This window comes from Mastigoproctus giganteus, chromosome 6 (genome assembly GCF_048544385.1).
Source record: "Mastigoproctus giganteus isolate SK-2022 chromosome 6, ASM4854438v1, whole genome shotgun sequence".
Classification (NCBI taxonomy): Eukaryota; Metazoa; Arthropoda; class Arachnida; order Uropygi; family Thelyphonidae; genus Mastigoproctus; species Mastigoproctus giganteus.
In genome coordinates, this window is record NC_143580.1 from 74,540,022 (window position 1) to 74,559,746 (window position 19,725).

The 19,725-nt window shown below is 38.1% G+C and overlaps 1 protein-coding gene across 1 annotated transcript in view; it reads right to left on the bottom strand.

Annotated features, from left to right (window-relative positions):
• Positions 1–1,668: 1,668 nt before the first annotated feature.
• The window catches only part of LOC150084412 (exosome complex component MTR3-like), a 251,761-nt gene continuing 233,704 nt past the window's right edge, over positions 1,669–19,725 (bottom strand). The window contains exon 10 of the mRNA XM_090376220.1: positions 1,669–1,800. Within this exon, the coding sequence (XP_090232346.1) occupies positions 1,669–1,800 (132 nt within the window). The remainder of the gene's footprint in view (positions 1,801–19,725) is intronic.

A 19,725-nucleotide genomic window follows, 5' to 3' on the forward strand; every position in this document is an offset into this window, starting at 1 on the left:
GAGTCTCATTAGGTCATCTGCCATTGATTTAGGCCTATCCCTTGAACAATATTTCTTAGTTGGTATAAAAAGTCTAGTAGCTTCCAAGATTAATTCCTTGAATGCTTCCCATTTAGAATTTGCTGTTGGTAACATCATCAGTTTTTCCCACTGTATAGAATTTAAAAACTCTCTGAGACCACTGTAGTCACCTTTATGAAAGCAAAAACCCTTCTCTTTACCCCTGATGGTAGTTACATCTTTAAGTAAATTCCACATCAGTACACTGTGATCACTGCTGATAATCAGAGCAAGAGTGTTACTCTCTGTGGTTGTCTCTGAAACATGTTGCTGTAGAAAACAGTCATCCAATAAATCCACAAGTCTTGCTAGTGTGCGAGTGACCAATACACAAATTACAGTTAATATCTGGAAAGTTAAAATCCCCCATTATAAGACAATCTGATTCACTGGCTCACTCTATTTCCCTGTATAGTTCATTGTACTCATCGGAGTCATTTGGCCTATAACACACTCCTACTCTGAACTTGGTTTTCTCAGTGCTTATGTCACACCAAACCGACTCAATACCACACTGTCCACCCATGTCAACTGGATGCACTACCTTAGATTTTATGTTTCTTAACTAACAGTATTACCCCTTCTACCCTTCCTGTATAAACTGTACTCCCCAAATTCCAATTCTGCACTGCTTATATATACACTGCTTATATATACATTAAATCAATTGCTAAACTATGCAGATTTCTGTGTAGTAGCATTTTTCTTTTCTGTTTGTCAACCCCAACAAGCAATGTGAATGGAATGGCTTTGTGGTGTATTTATGTGCTTGTATTAGTATTTAAATTTTTTTGGTCCATAAATGAAGTATAAAGTTATAAAGATAAAGTATAAATCAATATATATGAAAAATTGTGATGTATGACTTCATTTTCAAAAAAATATGGACAATCCTTGAGAGCTGATGGTTACTAATTCAGCAAAAAAGTGTGGTGCACAGAAAAATACAAATATGACAATTGCACTTGCAAACATTTCCAAGAGCAGTTCCCTTAATAGAGAAGTCTGTAAATTATTAAATCAAGTGTCATCACTGTTATGCTAATGGTGACATTTGATAAAAATTAAGTGTGATTATTTGAAACTATTTTCCAAAGCTTGCTCCCTTACCAGCATTCATGCATTGTCAGGCTACAAGTTTCTATTTGTACTTGTATATCTCTCAGTATGACAAAGCATCTTATCATTAATTTAAAACCTAAACTCACAAAAAACTTTAGGAATTCGTGGAATATTGTCCCTGGATCCCAACCTACACATCCAAATTTGCCAGCAAAGAAATTCTCAAAGCAGAGTGCTGAACAATGCCATAAAATGTGACAGTATTATTCCAAAGTGCAAACAAAATTTTGTTCATGTTGCTATGGGATCTGTTGTGAATACTGTAAAACAGTATCTTACAAGAAACAGTACTAAGGCTTGATAAATATTAACCATACAATTTTTGCTTACTGTTCCAATTCTCATAATATAATATAGATTCATGCCCTCATAATCATGTACTTTGTTATACACTTTTAGCAAAGCACAAAATATAGGCTGAAAGAAAAAAAAAATAAATAAATTAACAAATCAAATTTTTTATAAAAATTTATTAAATATTTAAAATTAAGAAGATAATGGAACATTAACATTGGTACTTTTATTTGTTTCTCTTGATTTCTCTTTTAATGACTTAATTAAGCACTCCTGTAAAACTGGATATATTTCATGGCAGGCCTCCATCAATGATTTGATTCCCTATGAAGAAAAATGAGAAGCTATTACTATTGTACTTAAACCTTAAAGTCACACTTAGTACCATTTATAACAGTGATGGCAAGCCTCTGGCACTGATGCCAAACTCCAGTGACTGCAGCTAGGACTATTCCAAAACAAGCAAGCACAAAAAGTAGGTATGCAGTTGATACATGGATCTAATGAATTCCTTTTCTTTTTATGAGTTGTTAATAGTTGGTAGCCTGACTAACGATCAACAGAAGTAGGTGCTGAAACATTACTCGAGAATTGGAAATGCTGAGACTGTCAGGAGAGATTATATAATGAAATGTTCAGGATCTCAATTTCACAAGGGATCAATTTATTACATTGTCGCCACTGACAACTGAAAATGGTCAAAAATGTAGTCAACTCAAAATTGTGCACAGAAATAAGTAGCTAGCAGAAGCAGTACTCAATTAAAAATCCTAAGAAAACTGTTTAAAGAGGGCCTTGAAAAAACTCAACATCTCACAAACATTTTATTTATTTATTATACTACATGTTCCTTGCTAAAAACTGCCATATCATACAATACCATACTTAATGGATACATTAATCCACTTATACAATACATATAAATACATACATTTAAAATACACATTCAATTAGTCCAGTCCAGTGAAAGACACTCAGGAACTACAACCCCATTAGATAGGAAGCTCACAAAAACACCATCAGTCCATCAATTACTGTATAAGATTAGTTAGTTAGTTAGTTAGTTTTTAGGAGCATTAGCAACTAAGGCCATATTGCTCCGGGGATATGCGGTGGTCATTCCTTGACCTTTCCGCATCCTCCGTATTTGGTGGTGACGGGCTTAAACCCCGGTCTAATCATACTGTATAAGAAGTGTACATTGATGAAGTACAGACTTAACAATGATGCCACCAGAAAGAAGAATCCATGTTACCTGACTTAATTCAGTGAAGTCAAAAAAATGTGAGGGGTTCACCAAAGATGCGCTCTACACATGATGTACATCTAAGCAGACTGCAAACATTGTTCGCAGCATATCTAGATAAACCAAATTAAGTCCACCCATCATCAACAGTCCATAAAGTACATATGATCACTACATCATAATATAGTCCAAGCTGAAACTCTTGGCAGCACACAACTCAACAGAGGAGATGAAACTAGGTGAATAGCAGACATTGGTAGTTGAGGAAGGTAGAGCAGAGCAGCAGACTCCCACAAGCAATCAGAACATTACGCACATCCTACACCAACTCTGCTAATAAATATTAATCTGTTCTGTTGCAACGCCTGCAAGACCTGCACAGATTACAAATCAGTGTGCAGTATGCTGCTCCAATTGGAGCATTTTTTTTTATTATTTATCAGGTGGCCCCTGCCAAATTTGGGAAACCTCAATGTATATTTGCAATACTCTGCATACAGTATCAAAGATATAATTCATATTATTGTACAGAGAATGAAGTACATACATTCAAAGTAAGTAACAACATCCAAAGTCCATCCACACAAGAACCCTCGAAGATGTCTTTCTCTCTGAAACAATCTGGGCTTCACTGCCCACACAGGGTAAGGTCCCACCTATAATTAGAACAGTACCACACATCCTGTGCCTACCCTGTCGAAATCTGTTCTAATAATGAGCCAACCTGGTTGTTTTCCAGTCAGCCAAAAGACCTCATTACATGATGCAACAATTAATTTCCTTAGCATTAGCAGAGGCATATGATGCAAGAAAGCAAGCTTATATAGCATCAGCCAAAAAAAAAAAAAAAAAACCACTTCCCATTTCACCCATCCATTCACTCCAAATGTTTAGCTAGTTCTGCCTTAAACTTACTTAAGCTGCTGACCTCTACTACAACAGATGGAAGTTTGTTCCAACTATCAACCACCTGCTGGCTAAAAGCAAATTTCCGTACATCTATTCTACAATTGTCTTTCCTCAATTTGAATTTATGTCTCCTCAGGTTAGAATCTGAGCAACAGGAAGAGTCCCATTAGCATTGAGCTTGCTCAATTCATTCAAGGCCTTATACACCTCAATTAGATCACCTCACAGGTGCCTAGTCTCCAGACGCTACAATTTGCAGAACTTATGCCTTTCTTGGTAACACCAACCCTTTGTTCCACTCACCAACTCATTGCCTTTCTCCGTACTTGTTCCAGCAGCTCTACATCTTTCCTAAAATGAGGCCTCCAGACCTGTATACAGTACTCAAGGTGTGGCCTGACCATTGCCTTATACAAGGGGACAATCATACCCTTATCCCTGCTAGCAAAATTCCTGTATATCATTGACAAGACACCATGAGCTACTCTTGAAGCCTATTTGCACTGCTCAGAAAACTTCATATTTGACTGTACAATTACCCCCTGGTCCTTTTCATTCTCCACTACCCTGAGTGTAGTACCACCCAGTTGATATGTTATTCTGGAATTACTGCTACCCATATGTAGTACTTTACACGTGTCAACGTTAAACTTCGGTTGCCACCTCTCAGCCCATCTGCTCAAATTTTCCAGATCTTGTTGCAGTAGCATATTATCATTACTGTCATTAACAACCCTGCAACTTTGTATCGTCTGCAAACTTAGATATTAACCTTTACATACCCTCATCAACATCACTGATAAATACCAAAAACAACAATGGGCCTAACACCGAACCCTGGGTGTCTCCACTAATAACATTAGTTCATGAAGAGGTAGTCCATTAGTCCATTGATAGCCACTCTCTGTCTTCTCCCACTCAACTATCCTTTTATCCATTGTAGCAGCTTTCCCTAAATGCCGTACTGTTTCAATTTGTACAGTAGTCTTCTATGCACAACAGTATCAAAAGCTTTCCTAAAATCCAAGTATATGATCTTTGCTCCTTTATTTGTAACAAGATTAACCGTCTTTGAAATACCTGGACAGTAAACTTTTGGAAGAATTTGAAATCCACCTCTGTTCCTTCCAGAATTCAATCCATGTAGATTTGCCAACCCTGCTATTAATTTCTCCATAAGATTGGAGTACTCATAACAGTCATATAACTTATGTCCCCAAGTTTCAACTTTCCCACAGATGCTTATTATATTCTGCGATATTCAAGAGTTGCTGTTGTGGTGGACCCCCAGGGTTCCCCCCCTTAGTTGCTATTGTACATATCTTGTGTTGAAACTTACACCAAAACCGGCCATTTGTATGTAGTATATGTAAATGTCATGATTTGTTCTGTTGTTAGCCGGTACCTGGCTCTTAGCAGGTGGGAAGCGGCAATACCTGATCCCTGCAACGAGGAGGCAGCCAGGATCTACTATCTCGTGCTGCTTTTTCCCAGCACAAAGTCCCAAGAAAGAGCAATTAAAAGAGAAAATGAAGTTAGAGATAAAGAAGGAAGAGTGTGGGAACTTGGAGAGGAATGGAAAGAGATATGAAAGGGGAAGATCAGATGAAGAGATCCACCCTATAAAAAGAAGAGAGGAGAAGCAAATAAGAATACACAATAAATAGCAGTGCTTCTTACTCTTCAAGCACAAATCTTTGATACAACCCTAAATCTTCAGGATCAGAGAAGAGTTCCTCAATGTAGATTACAACCAGCAGAACAATTCATTTTCCATGATAAGTAAAGCAACACAATCATTATCTATATCAGCATATATTTACACACTGAATAATCTATTAACATTAAGCTCACATTTACAAAGTATATACACAACATGCAATCTCAGTATTTCTTCTTTATTCTATCTCATCACTGGACCTGATAGAGAAGACAAGTAATAACATTCCAAACGTCTTCCAGAATGTGAAAGTTCGTTTAGGAAAGGGGATCACTCAAGTGACTTCCAAGTTTTTTTTTTTTTTTTTTTTTGTTAGTTGTTGGCGCATCGGCTTCTGTGGCCATAATGTGTCTCCCAAATTTTTGCATTTTGTACTCTGATCCAAGCCCACGGCAGGATTTTCAACCCGCAACTTTTGGGTTGCCAAGTAGGCACTTTACCCACCCGGATAGTCCGGTCGGCGACTTCCAAGGTGAGAACAGGTACACATAAGGCATATAAACAGAAAAGTCGTATTTCTCCCAACGTCTTCCTGGATGAAAGTTTGTGAAAGAAAGTTTATGAAAGGAATATACACTGTCCTGCCACTTGATTAGGTACACCAGGGCCAAATGGCACGTCCCACAACATTGCAAGTCACATGACCACAGTTGTGGATATAAATGCAGCAGAACAACCTTTCTAGTATCAGTTAAGCGTACAAACCGTAGCAAGAATGGGGAAAAGGAGTGATCTAATGGACTTCCAATGTGCCATGGTAGTAGGTGCAGGACAAAGCATCTCTGAAATGGCAGTTCTGAACTTTTCACGCACCACAGTTTCAAGGGTGTATCGAGAATGGTGCAATGAACAAAAAACATCCTCTCAACAGCACTCCTGTGGAAGAAAATTGCTTGTTGATCAGAGAGGTCAGAGGAGAATGTCTAGAATTGTGCAAGCAAACAGATGGGCCACAATGCGCACATTGCGTACCTTTGTTATCAATGAAGAAATGCCTCCTGTGGGCACAGCAACACCAGCACTGGACCATCGAGGATTGGAAAACAGTTGCTTGGTCTAACGAGTCGAAGTTTCTGGTGCATCATGTTGATGGAAGGCTCAGAATTTGGCGAAAGCAACATGAATCCATGGACCCGTCGTGTCTGACAACTACTGTGCAAGGTGGTGGGAGCAGTGTTATGGTGTGGGGAATGTTTTCTTGGCACGTGTTGGGTCCATTGATACCCATAGATTCACGTCTGAATGCCACATCATACCTAAACATCGTTGCTGACCAAGTGCATCCGTTCATGTTGACAGTTTATCCTCAGTCAGATGGTTTCTCCCAGCAGGATAATGTGCCGGTGCACAAAGCCCGAATCACTATGGAATGGTTCCAGGAACATGACAATGACTTTTCTTTGCTGCAGTGGCCTGCTCATTCCATGGATCGCAATCCTATTGAACATCTTTGGGATTAGCTGGAAAGGGCTGTTCGCTGCAGACCTACACTTCCATCGAATCTCAAAGAACTGCGTGACACACTCATGTCTGCATGGTACTCCATTCCTGCACAACGTTTTCAGCATCTTGTTCAATTCATGCCTAGACAAATTCAGGCTGTTTTGAAGGCTAAAGGAGGCTCAACAAGGTAGGTGTATTTAATAAAGTGGCAACACAGTGTATATTCCAATAAACTTCATGAAAGATAAAAATGTCCAGCAGCTCACAAGAACAATTCCATGTTTAACACATTATTTTTCTAGAACTTTAAGAAAGAAGTCTTCACTTGTCCTCAAATCTATACACTCAAGTCTTCCTTATAATAGAATCCACAACCGATTGTAGGACTGATCTCTAGAAATTTTATCTCCAATCTTCCAAAATAAATAAAAGTTCATTGAAGAAAAAAATATAGCCTGATCCTGTAAACACTGCACAGAAAAAATGTAGACTTGAAGAAGTGAGGTTATCTTGAGAGAACATTTTAAACAACTCAGTGTTAACTATCACATCCACAGCGTCTTCTAAGATGTGACAAGTTCGTTGTGAACAGGGGTACGCTCATCTGCAATCACTTAGAAACAGCTTTAAAAATTTAAAACCCCAGTATCCTGCCGTAGCCAAGTGGTCAGGAGCGGGAGTGCAGTAGCACACGCTCTTTGAGTAAACTGGGGTTCAAGCCCCTGACTGCTAAATACGGTCGATCTGCCAACCCGCAGTGGACCAGCGTGGCAGATTATGGTCCATTTCCCACAGCATGAATTATTGAGGAGGCTTCCATCCTGCAGTGGGTTGATAATGGCTGCAGTTAACTTAGACTTCTGGGAAAGAATTTATATGTAAAACTATTTATATTCTTCATAAAAAAACAAAACACAGTAATCACACTGGTGCAGTCCCAGGCAAACTAAATAAAATCCTTTGACATCCAGAATGTGCAAAGTTCGAAAAAGAAGCACAGGACAAAGAAGAATCCTCAGCGGTATTTAATTAATATACTTAATAAAATTAGATAAGCTAAACAGTAATCACAGAGAAGATACTTACTAAAACTTACAGTGCAGGATTAGAGGCTCGAAGTTCCTCTCTTCTCTTGAAGGTCCAAACAGTGAATAGACTGAAGATGATAAATACATCCTTTGTTAATATCAATTCTTGTTTATTATCTCTGGTGAAGTTGGTAACAGCTAGGCCCAATTCAAGTCATAAATCATGTTAGCAACAGCAATCATATGTAATATGGTCTACTGTCTCGTTGGATCCGCAAAGACATACGGTTGTAGTTGAAAGGCTGAGTTTATGGAGTTTACTTTTAAGGCTACCATGACCCGTTAACAGATGTTGTTGTGGGTTTTTCTGGCACGAGGACCTCCTGGGCCTATTGTGCCTTTTCATTGTTAACTTATGACTGAGTCTTTAATATTATGGTTATCAGAAGTGATTATATATATTTATGCTTTTCAAGTACTTAAACAGTGCTTCAAAATTTTTATTATTGCCAAGTATGTGTATTTGTTAACAGAACGGTAGCATAAAGGTCTGGGGAGAACCAAAGCAAATCCATCTTAGCAATCTCCCTAACTGTCGGTAGAAACTGATGTGTCACACCACCTACTTCTGCAGAAGTCCAAACTCTCTCCATTTTGACACAAATATGGCTCTCAGTCGTCTTTTTTCCTGAATAGTAGACATTGTTAAATCCAGTTGAATGTCATCTAGTGTTACCTCTATTTTTCTTTAAATAGTATCTGAAATATCTATACTGCATCTCATAATGGATGGGTAGTTTTCCTAGCAAAATCTGCAGGGTGGAGGTTATCCTGCACATACAGGACATAATCAGTAATGCAACTCTGCGTGCCTGTAAAAGTTGTTTTATTATTGCTGTTTTATTAGTCCGGTATCCCTAGGCTGTGGCACAATAAAGAGAAATATGCAGTTGTGGTACAATATTAGTGTATGGCTCTTTAAACGCCAGTCCTGTCTCATTATTTGTCTCAATCTTGTTAGGATGACCTTACATTTTTTTTTAAGATATTTAGTATGAGGAAAAAAACTCATGCCATCATCAAGAAGCATGTCGAGATATTTTACTTGGGAAGTATATTTAATGGATTGATTCCTGTATTTTATGGCAGGATCACGACCTCAGTTGAGTTTACCTTTAATCAGCATTTGTGACAATTTTGCTGTAGAAACTTGCAGTTTATGTAACCTTGATCAATTAGAAAGTTTATTCAATACGACATCTCCTGTCTCTTCTAAGTTTTTTCTGGAATTTCCACTAATCAGTATCATCGGCATAAGCAACCATCTTAGTGTTATTAAAACTTTTTATTGAGCCAGAAATCGAATATTAAATTCCAACACAAGGGTCCAAGTATTGACCCCTGCGGGCATCCTCTTGTTACTTGTCTGAATACTTTTATTGCACCACTTCTCACAACTATGGTGTGGTCTGAGAAATAACTACTAAGAAGCTCATATATAGGTTGAGATACCTAGGCCTCCTGGAACCTCTCCAGAGCACTCTGCCACCAAAGGCACCTTTGAAGTCAACTAAGAGACCCAGAAGATATCGTGTGTCAGTTCCCTCTCTAATAGTTAGAAGTCGGGATACAGCATCTTCGGTACTTCTTCCTTTTGTAAAACCGCATTGGTTTAATCAGGGCCGGCTCGAGGGTATGTGGCACCCCTAGTCCAGTTTGATTTTCAGCTCCTGATAATTTTTTTTTATTTTAAATTTTTAAGCTTCATAAATTTTACAAAAAGGGCTTGTCGTGACAGAACATATTTAAAAAATCTTACATAAAATTAAATTTACAAACTTTTATTTACAAATGGTATATAACAACAATAAATTATTCAAAAACTAAACAAAAAAATTCTTGAATAAAATTATACTTATAAAATAGGGGTATTATAATAATAATAAATGTAATAATTTTGCAAAAACAAAGCAAAAAAAATCTTAAATAAAGTATATAAGCTGTGTCTATAAAGTATAAGAATAATTATTGAAAATCATAGCAAAAAACAATTTTTTAACTAAATTAAAACTTTTCTGGCTTTTACTGTCGCAAAATTTGTTATCAATTCTTCCATATCAAGTTCTTTTAAAATATCTCATTCAATCGATAATATTGTTAAACCATCTAATCTTTCCTGACTCATAGTTGTTCTCAAATGAGTTTTAATCAATTTCAGTTTTGAAAACTCCTTTCTGCGCTAGCCACAGAGACCGGCTGTTCTTGTTGTTATTTGGTTTTTAGGAGCATTAGCAACTAAGGCCATATTGCTCCAGGATATGCAGTGGTCATTCCCTGACCTTTCTGCATCCTCTGTATTTGGTGGTGATGCAGAGATCACTAATCACAAATGAATTGGAGAATTTTCGCGGGTTTGGTGCGAAAAGTAACATAGGCACCTCAAAAATAAAATTTTTGATCAAAACGGAGCCAGGTACGAAAAATCAAATAGGCAAACCAAAAACAAAAAATGCTAAAAACGACGCCCCTTGCAATACAGCTTTTTTTTGGGGGGGTGGGGGGCGGCATTGCTCGTACTACCAATGCTTCGACTCTCTGGTCCTCTTTAATACTATTAATTTTTTTACAATGTTGGTGCCCCAAGGCCGGTGCCTCGTGTGCCTAAGCCTAGAGTGGGTCCTGGGTTTAATGAGGGCAGTCCCTTGGCAGAAAAAGCCATTATAAGTCAACCAGCTTTGACATTTTCCAAAGCCTTACTCATCATTGGAAGTAAAGCAATGGACCTATATGACAAAGGATCATCAGTGGGCTTGTTCGGATTCTTTAACAAGATTTTTAGAACTGCTTTTTTCCATGATTTAGGCAGGAGTTAAACAAGATCACAATTGAATCTGGAACTAGTTTCGAGGTTCTTTTAACCACGTCAACCTTAATGGTGTCAAACCCCAAGCATTTCCCTGAACGCATAGGTTTTATTGTGGAGCCTATTTCTTCCCTAGTAAAAGGAGATTCATCTGGCTCACCAACATAATTAGAATTATTACGTTTGATGTTAAGTTATTCCTGCGAATCAGATGCTTATGGATGGTATGTTCAGGTTTGAAACCTTATCATCTTAAGTTAATCAAGGTTTAATGAAGGATGATCCAGAACAAGGCAGCTGCAGTTTTGTAAGATTATACTGAATGAGATTTCAAAGATACATGTGATCACAGATCCAACTGTCTATCATATAATGCTATTTCAAATTTTCAGAACATGTGAATAGGAATAAAAGCAAAAAACAGGTTCTGAGAATGCATAAACTCAAGCAGCAACTTAAACCAGCCAGGTATGCTTTATTTAGTTTGTTTTGACAGAGTACAGTATTCTGAAGCAGCGGCCTGATCTACTTCTAACAAGGTAGCGTACCACTTCATTATATATAGGGTGTCTCAAAAATATTGGTACAAACGTTTAGGGGAGGTAGGTAACATCTAAAGGAATGTGAATCGCATAGGAACCCATAACCGGAAACGTCACTGTAAGTCGGTACACGGCGCTGTTCATCAATTCGCGAGAGGGAAAATTTCTGGTTTACTCATTCAAGCAGTAGTCGCCGCACAAACAGCATGCATCGATACACGAACTGTGAGCTGGCAGACATGCTGTTGTTGTTGTTATTTGGTTTTTAGGAGCATTAGCAACTAAGGCCATATTGCTCCGGGATATGCGGTGGTCATTCCCTGACCTTTCCGCACCTTCCGTATTTGGTGGTGACGGGCTCAAACCCGGTCTAATCAAGAAGTGTGTGCTACACACTGCTGCTCCTTCCCACCTGGCTATGGTGGCGCCTAGCAGACATGCACCTAGCGTATGGATTAGCAGAGGGCAATGAACGAGCCACGTATCAGACTACCATTTGTTTGCGAATGTGCATCAAAATTTGTGTGATTATGGGTCATTTAGAGGTAACAGAAGTAGTGTGGGCAGACCACGTTCAACGCGAACTCCCACCATGGAAGAAAGTGTGTTGAATGCCATCCAGAATAATCCTACTACCAGCACATGTGCTGTTGCCTCAGGAGTGGCTCATTGCAGTGTACAGTGTGTCTGGCACGACAATTCCTTACACCCCTTTAATCTCCAAAGGGTTCAGTTACTGCTCCCCCAAGATCATCCTGCACGTGTGGCTTTTGCACAGTGGTTTCTCCAAGAAAGTGTTCAAGACTTGAATTTTCCAGCCTATGTTTTGTTTATGGATTAGGCTTATTTCACTCGGGAAGGCTTATTCAATCATCACAATGTTCATGTGTGGGCTCACGACAACTCACACGGTGTGCACCCCCATGCAGCACAACATCGCTCCGCAATAAATGGGTTGGCAGGTATGGTCAGTGACTGCTTAGTCGGCCCATACCTGTTACCATCCCGCATGAACTCCGCTAAATATCGGATCTTTCTTGAACAAGTTCTACCAGGGTTACTTCACGATGTTGCAGCAAATGTGAGACGCAACATTTGGTTTCAACATGACAGGGCACCTGCCCATTATGGAAGGTGTGTTCGTGACCATTTGAACAGGCATCTTGGGCATCGATGGATTGGCCGTGGTGGACCCGTTGCCTGACCCCACGCTCACCTGATTTATCGAGCCTTGATTTCTTTCTGTGGGGGGCCCTGAAATCTATCATGTACGAATTGCCTGTGGAGACAGAAATGGATCTTGTGGCGAGACTCATCTGCGCTGCTGCTACTGTCAAAGAAACTCCAGGTGTGTTCGACTGTGTCCACCAATCCATGCTGCGTCGGTGTCACGCATACATTGCGTCTCATGGTGGAACCTTCGAGCATCTGTTGTAACATCATGAAATGCATCCATCTCTTACTCCATTGTTAATATTATGTCAAATAAATGTTTGCCACTAATTACCGTCTTGTATCATTTCTGCTTCTTGTGCCTCTGCTACTACTTTTCCGTGACGTTTTCGGTTATGGGTTCCTATGCGATTCACATTCCTTTAGATGTTACCTACCTCTCCTAAACATTTGTACCAATATTTTTGAAACACCCTGTAGATGTTTAGTAACATATAGGCCATACTTTTGGGATCAATTCAGAACTTGAAAACAATAAGTGTTCATATGTGTGTCTGATTGTGAACAGTAACGAAACCGTGGCTGTTTGAATTTCAAAAAATTGCCACAGAGTTCAAGCGTAAAAAAATAATAAAAAATACACGTAAGAACAAGCAGTATGAATAAAGACTTCGTTAGATATGTATCTGCTAATTCTTATTTATTATTTTTTGAAAATTCCATAACTACTTTTTAAAATTCAATCAGCCACAGCCCCAATCAGAATCAGACATATGCTTATTTCAACTATTTTTCAATGTTTTCATTTTTCAGATACTGAATCAATTCTGAAAAGTGCAGCACATATTATTAAACAGCCTCTGTGGCTATTAAATAATGTTCATTATATTTATTTTTGTAATAAAATAAATATAATGAACTATTTCATTTGTTACAAGTTATCTCCGTCAAAATAATTGGCTTGGGCTTGTACACAGTTCCATACATTTCTGATAAGCACAGAAACATTTCTGGAAGTTATCTTCTGTAAGCCCTTTTAATGTTTTGGTCGTTTTTTTCTGAATGCCTTCAATAAATTGAAAATGGGTTCCCTTAAGTACACTTTTCAGTTACAAAGAGAAAAAGCCAGAAGAAGCTGAGTCTGGTGAGTAGGGTGCATATTGACATACAGGGATTTGTTATTTGGCTAGAAATTGGCAGAGAGTATGTTATGTACTGGAGCATTGTCTTGACGAAGAAATCAACAATCCTTCCACAATTCAGGTCTCTCTCTTTGAATTTTTTCACACAGCTTTATTGGAACTTCAATATAGTATATTTCAGGGGTGGCCAACTTAATTTGTGATGAGATCTACTTTTTTTTCTTCAAAATGTGCTGTGATCTACCATCTCAAGAATTTCATTGCACATGGTTAAAAAAGTTAACACATATTGAAAAATGTTGCTTATAAATTTTAAAATTTAATGCAATTCAGAATTCTTATTTTAAACTCTTACTTATTTAAAATTTTAATTTACATGAAGTTTGTGTCTTCATATCATCTTCCAAGCTTTCAAAATTGGGGATATACTGTGATACTAGAGGAACCATAAAGAATCTTCTGCATTCAAGTCCGTAAAAGTAGAGCAATTCTTCATCTTTGATTTTTTTCAAATATGAAAAGGCTGATTCACATAGATATGTGGAATCAAAACAAGAATTTAAAAGTTCACAGCATATTTTTACATTTGGGTACTTTGGAAGTGTTTTTTTTTTTTTTTTTTTTTTAGGAGCATTAGCAACTAAGGCCATATTGCTCCAGGGATATGTGGTGGTCATTCCCTGACCTTTCCACATCCTCCATATTTGGTGGTCACGGGCTCGAACCCCTGTCTAATCAAGAAGCGTGTGCTATGCACTGCTGCTCTTGCCCACCTGGCTACGGAGGCACCCTGTCATCCATTTGGGTACTTTTTGCGGCAAACATATTTCCAAAGTCTTTTTCTGATGATCTGGGTTTTTGGAAGATATAGTTTTGCAATGTAATAATTTCATTTTCAAGTAATATTTTCTCCATGTGAAAAATCTCAGTGATTTTTTCTGCAATTTGTTTTGTATCTAAGTGGACATTAAATGTATAAGAAATATATTGAACAATGTCTTCAATTGTTTTAAAATCACTGAATCTGGTTTAAAATCATCCACAACTTTCTCAATTTCAGAAACATATTTCTCACTATTAAATTCAAAAACAGGATATTTTTGCAAATGATCTTGCATATTTTCAAAATGATTGAATTTTTTTCTTTGAGATTTGCCAAATTGATATCTTTGAGCCATTGCTAAAAATTGATATTTATATGCAGAAATACTACTAATCATGTCACCCACATTTTTATTTTTTCCTTGTAATTCCAAATTCATATCACTTAATTTACTGGTAAAATCTGCCAAAAAACCAGATCACACAACCGTGGAGTGGTTGTGTGATCTGGTTCTTGTGATCTTGTAGCTGCTGATAATCATATTCCCTTTGATCAACAAATTTTTAAATTTCGTTCAGCAAATTTCAAAATCTCTGTAGAAACTTACTCCGACTCAGCCACCTCACATCTCTGTGTAATATGGGATCTGGTTCATTTTCACAGAGTTGCATTTTGAAAAGACTCCTTTGAAGAGACTGTCCTCCGATCGAATTCACGATTTTGAAAGTTATGTCCATAACACTTTTAGTATTTCAATTTGTTGGTGGATGATACAGTGGTACCTCAAAAAATCTGGAAATTCATCATCCTTTTTTTGGTACAATGCGATGAATCCATTAAGATACCCCGTTATTGCTTTAGTTCCATCTGTTGTTATTGATACAAGTTTAAATAGTGGTAATTTAATTTTTTCAATAAAATTTTTGAATGCGTTAAATATATCATGACCTCTAGAGTCTTTCATTTAATGAAATCATACCTAGTGGCAGAATCATCGAAAACCATACGAATAAAAATGAGCAATTGAGCAGTATCACTGATGTCTGTATATTCAACATTTTTCTTTTATCATTACAAAAAAAGTATTCTAGTTCTCACTCTTGATGAAAATGATACGTTTTATTCTTTTTCGTAGTATTCATTTTAAATCAAAGGGTATTAAATTAACGTATAAATACTGTCCAGTTATTAATATTAAGTAAGCTAAATAGGAATTTGACATATACACTATGCTCTCCATAATGTAATTGCATGGCGACTAAAAGGTTAACAGTGGCTGCAGGCAGAGGCAACAGTGATTCTTGCATTGCTTCTATTAGAATGAGCAGCAGCCTGGAAAGCAAGGCAATGGAGATTTCCAGGACTGCTGAGAGTCATAGGGGAACAAATAAATACATGGGCTGTGTTAAGGTAACTAAGAGTAGAAACAGGTGCATGTATACTTGCATGTACACCAATGCTAGGAGTATAGTTAATAAATTTGATGAGCTTGAAGTGCTAGTCAAGACATCAAAGGCAGATATTGTTGGGATATCAGAGACGTGGTGTCACACTGACATAAGCAGTGCAGAATTGGAATTTGGGGAGTACATTGTGTACAGAAAGGATAGACAGAACAGGAAGGGAGGAGGGGTTATGCTGTTAATTAAGAAACACAAAATCTAAGGAAGTGCATCCAATTGATGTTGGTGGACAATGCATGTTGAGTCTGTTTGGTGTGACATAAGCACTGGGGAAAGGAAAAATGAGAGTAAGTGTGTGTTTTAGGCCTAATGAATCTGATGAGTATAATGAGCAGATGTGCAGAGAAATAGAGTGGGCCAGTAAATCAGAATGTGTTATAATGATGGATTTTAACTTTCCAGATATTGACTGGAATTTGTGGATTGGTCACATGCACACTAGCAAGACTTTTGCGGATTTATTGGATGGCTGTTTTCTACAGCAACATGTTCGAGAGGCAACCAGAGGGAGTAATACTCTTGATCTGATTATCAGCAGTGATTATTCATACATTAGGAATTTGCAGATAAAGGAACCACTGGGTGACTGCGATCACAATGTACTGATGTGGGAATTACTTAAAGATGTAACTAAGGGAAGGGCTGATCAAGGCTAAAGGGAAGGGCTTTTGCTTTCGTAAAGGTAATTACAGGGGTCTCGGACAGTTTTTAAATTCTGTACAGTGAGATCAACTGATGACGTTACCAATGTTGAATTATAAATGGGAAGCCTTCAGGGTCTTAATTTTGGAGGTTACTGGGCTTTTCATTCCAACTAAGAAATACTGTTCAAGGTTTAGGCCAAAATGGATGTCAGATAAACTAATGAGGCTTGTGTCAGAGAAGAAAAATGTATGGGATGCATATAAGGTATCAGGTGACACAGAAGCCTATGGCAGATATAAACTAGTCTGTAATCAAGTCACAAAGGAGGTTAGGGAGGCGAGGGCAGATTACGAGAAATCCTTGGCAAAGGATGCAAAGAAAAACAACAAAGAGTTCTTTACTTATGTAAACTCTAGAAGGAAAGGGAATCAGATGGGTTTGTTTGTTATTTGGTTTTTAGGAGCATTAGCAAATAAGGCCATATTGCTGCGGGATATACGGTGGTCATTCCCTGACCTTTCCACGTCCTCCGTATTTGGTGTTGACGGACTTGAACCCCGGTCTAATCAAGAAGCGTGTGCTACGCACTGCCGCTCCTTCCCACCTGATTCAGATGGGACTACTTAACATAGATGGGTTGACTACTGATGATCATGCTTAGGTTGCTGATAAACTGAATGAGTATTTTGCATTTACATTCACACATGAGGAGTTATTCAATGAGGGGAGTGCCAGAAGTTCATCAAATTTTAACAGGGAGCTAAGTGATTTTGTAATAACTGAGAGCAAAAAGGAGGAGAAATTGTTGAAGTTAAACATAAGGAAGGCACCTGGTGTGGATCTATCCAGTTATATTAAAGGAGGCAGCAAAGGAAGTCAGTAAACACTTAGCCATAATTATGAGAGCTTCCTTGGACTCAGAGGAGGTCCCCATGGACTGGAGGTGTGCAAATGTATCACCAATTCACAAAGAGGGTGGGCACCTCCGTAGCCAGGTGGACAGGAGCAGCAGTGTGTAGCACACGCTTCTTGATTAGACCGGGGTTCGAGTCTGTGACGACCAAATACGGATAATGTGGAAAAGTCATGAAATGATCACCACATATCCCCGGAGCAATATGGCCTTAGTTGCTAATGCTCCTAAAACCCAAATAACAACAACAACAAAGCTGGTTCAAAAGGTGACACAGGTAACTACAGACCTGTTAGTTTAACTTGTGTTCTGGGGAAAATAATGGAATCACTGGTTAAAGAAGCATTGCAGGATCATCTAGACAAGACTTCAGTAATAGTTAAGACACAGCATGGATTTGTTAAAGGGAGGTCTTGTCTGACCAATTTCATTGGATACTATGATGTGGTCACAAAGGAACTGAATGCCAAAAATAATTTTGATATCATATACTTGGATGTCAGGAAAGCTTTTGATACTGTTGCACATGGAAGATTGCTGTACAAATTGGAGAGGTATGGCATTTAAGGTAAGTTACTACAGTGGATAAAGGGGTGGTTGAGTGGGAGATGACAGAGTGGTAATCAATGGACACTGCTCTTCACGGACAAATGTTATAGTGGAGTTCCTCAGGGTTTGTTGTTGTTTTGTATATTTATCAATGATACTGATGAAGGTATATCTGGTTTAATGTCCAAGTTTGCTGATGATAGAAAGGTTGGCAGGGTTGTTAAAAACCATATGCTACTCCAACCGGATCTAGATAAGTTGGGCAAATGGGCAAAAAAGTGGGAACTGAAGTTTAACATCGACAAATGCAAAGTACTGCACATGGGTAGCAATAACTGAAAAGAAACGTACCAACTGTGTGGTACTACACTCGGAGAAATGGAAAGTGAAAAAGACCTGGGGGTAATTGTGCAGTCAAGATATAAAATTTTCCGAGCAGTGCAGACAGGCTGCTAGAGCAGGTCAGATGTCATGTCAATGATATACAGGAATTTTGATAGTAGGGAATAGGAGGTAATTATCCCTTTGTATAAAGGAATGGTCAGGCCATTGCCTTGAATACTGTGTACGTATCTGGAGGCCTCATTTTAGGAAGGATGTAGAGTTGCTAGAACAAGTACAAAGAACGGCAACAAGATTGGTGAGGGAAACAAAGGGGTGCACTTGTCAAGAAAGGCTTAAGTTCTGCAAATTGCAGCACCTGGAGAATAGGCATCTGCGAGGTGATCTGATTGAGGTGTATAAATCCTTGAATGGGTTGAGTAAGCTGAATGCTGATGGGTTCTTCCTCTTGCTCAGATTAAGAACCTGAGGGGGCACATATTCCAATTGAGGAAAGACAGTTGTAGAATAGATGTGCTGAAATTTGCCTTTAGCTAGCGGGTAGTTGATTGGTGGAACAGACTTTATCTTTTGTTGTGTAAGTTGAAAGCCTAAATAAATTTACGGCTGAGCTGGACAGGTATTTAGAACGAATGGAGGGGTGAAATAGGAGGTGGTTTTTTTTTTTTGGCTGATCCTGCATAAGTTTGCTTTCTTGCATCGTATGCCTCTACTAATGCTAAATGCTAATATGGATCAGGTTAGTTCTTACGTGCTTTACTGAAGGATGAGTAAGTGAGAAGGCATTTTGTAAGGCTAACAGTGAACTCTGCCAGTCCGTATATATTATATTTACTTAAAGATGAAATGCTCAAGGCATAATTATATAGGTGTTTTAAGTAATTAACTATTACTTAAAACCCATATTATAATATCAGTGTAGATACACCATAGTTTACCCATAAATTTAAACTATGTATGTAGTATAAAAGGCAATGTTTTAATTGTATCTGATATTATGGCTGCCTTCACAACGAGATACCAGATATTGCACTACTTTGAATAAGTTTGCTTTCTTGCATAAGTTTGCTTTGTTGAATTTTGTTGAATAAGTAATGGTTCTATAGTAGAGAAGACGGCTAATGTAAAGAAAGCCAACACGAGAACAACGAAAAACGTCGGATAACTTATGTGGAAAATTAGTTTCCCAACACAGTAAACAGACGGTAGGTGTTATTGGCCTGGAGCCGAAATCGAGAAGGATATATGTTTGACAGGTAGGTGTGGCAAACGATGAAATGATTGGTGGTGGGTGCAACAGAGGACAAGCTATTGTGTAGTCACTGGTTGCATTATAATGTGTATTTATGAGTAAAGAACGGTGCATGATAGTTTTATAATGAACGGTAAACAGGTAATAGTAGCGATGAATCTTTTAAAGATGGAAGAAATTTGTAAGGAAAATAAAA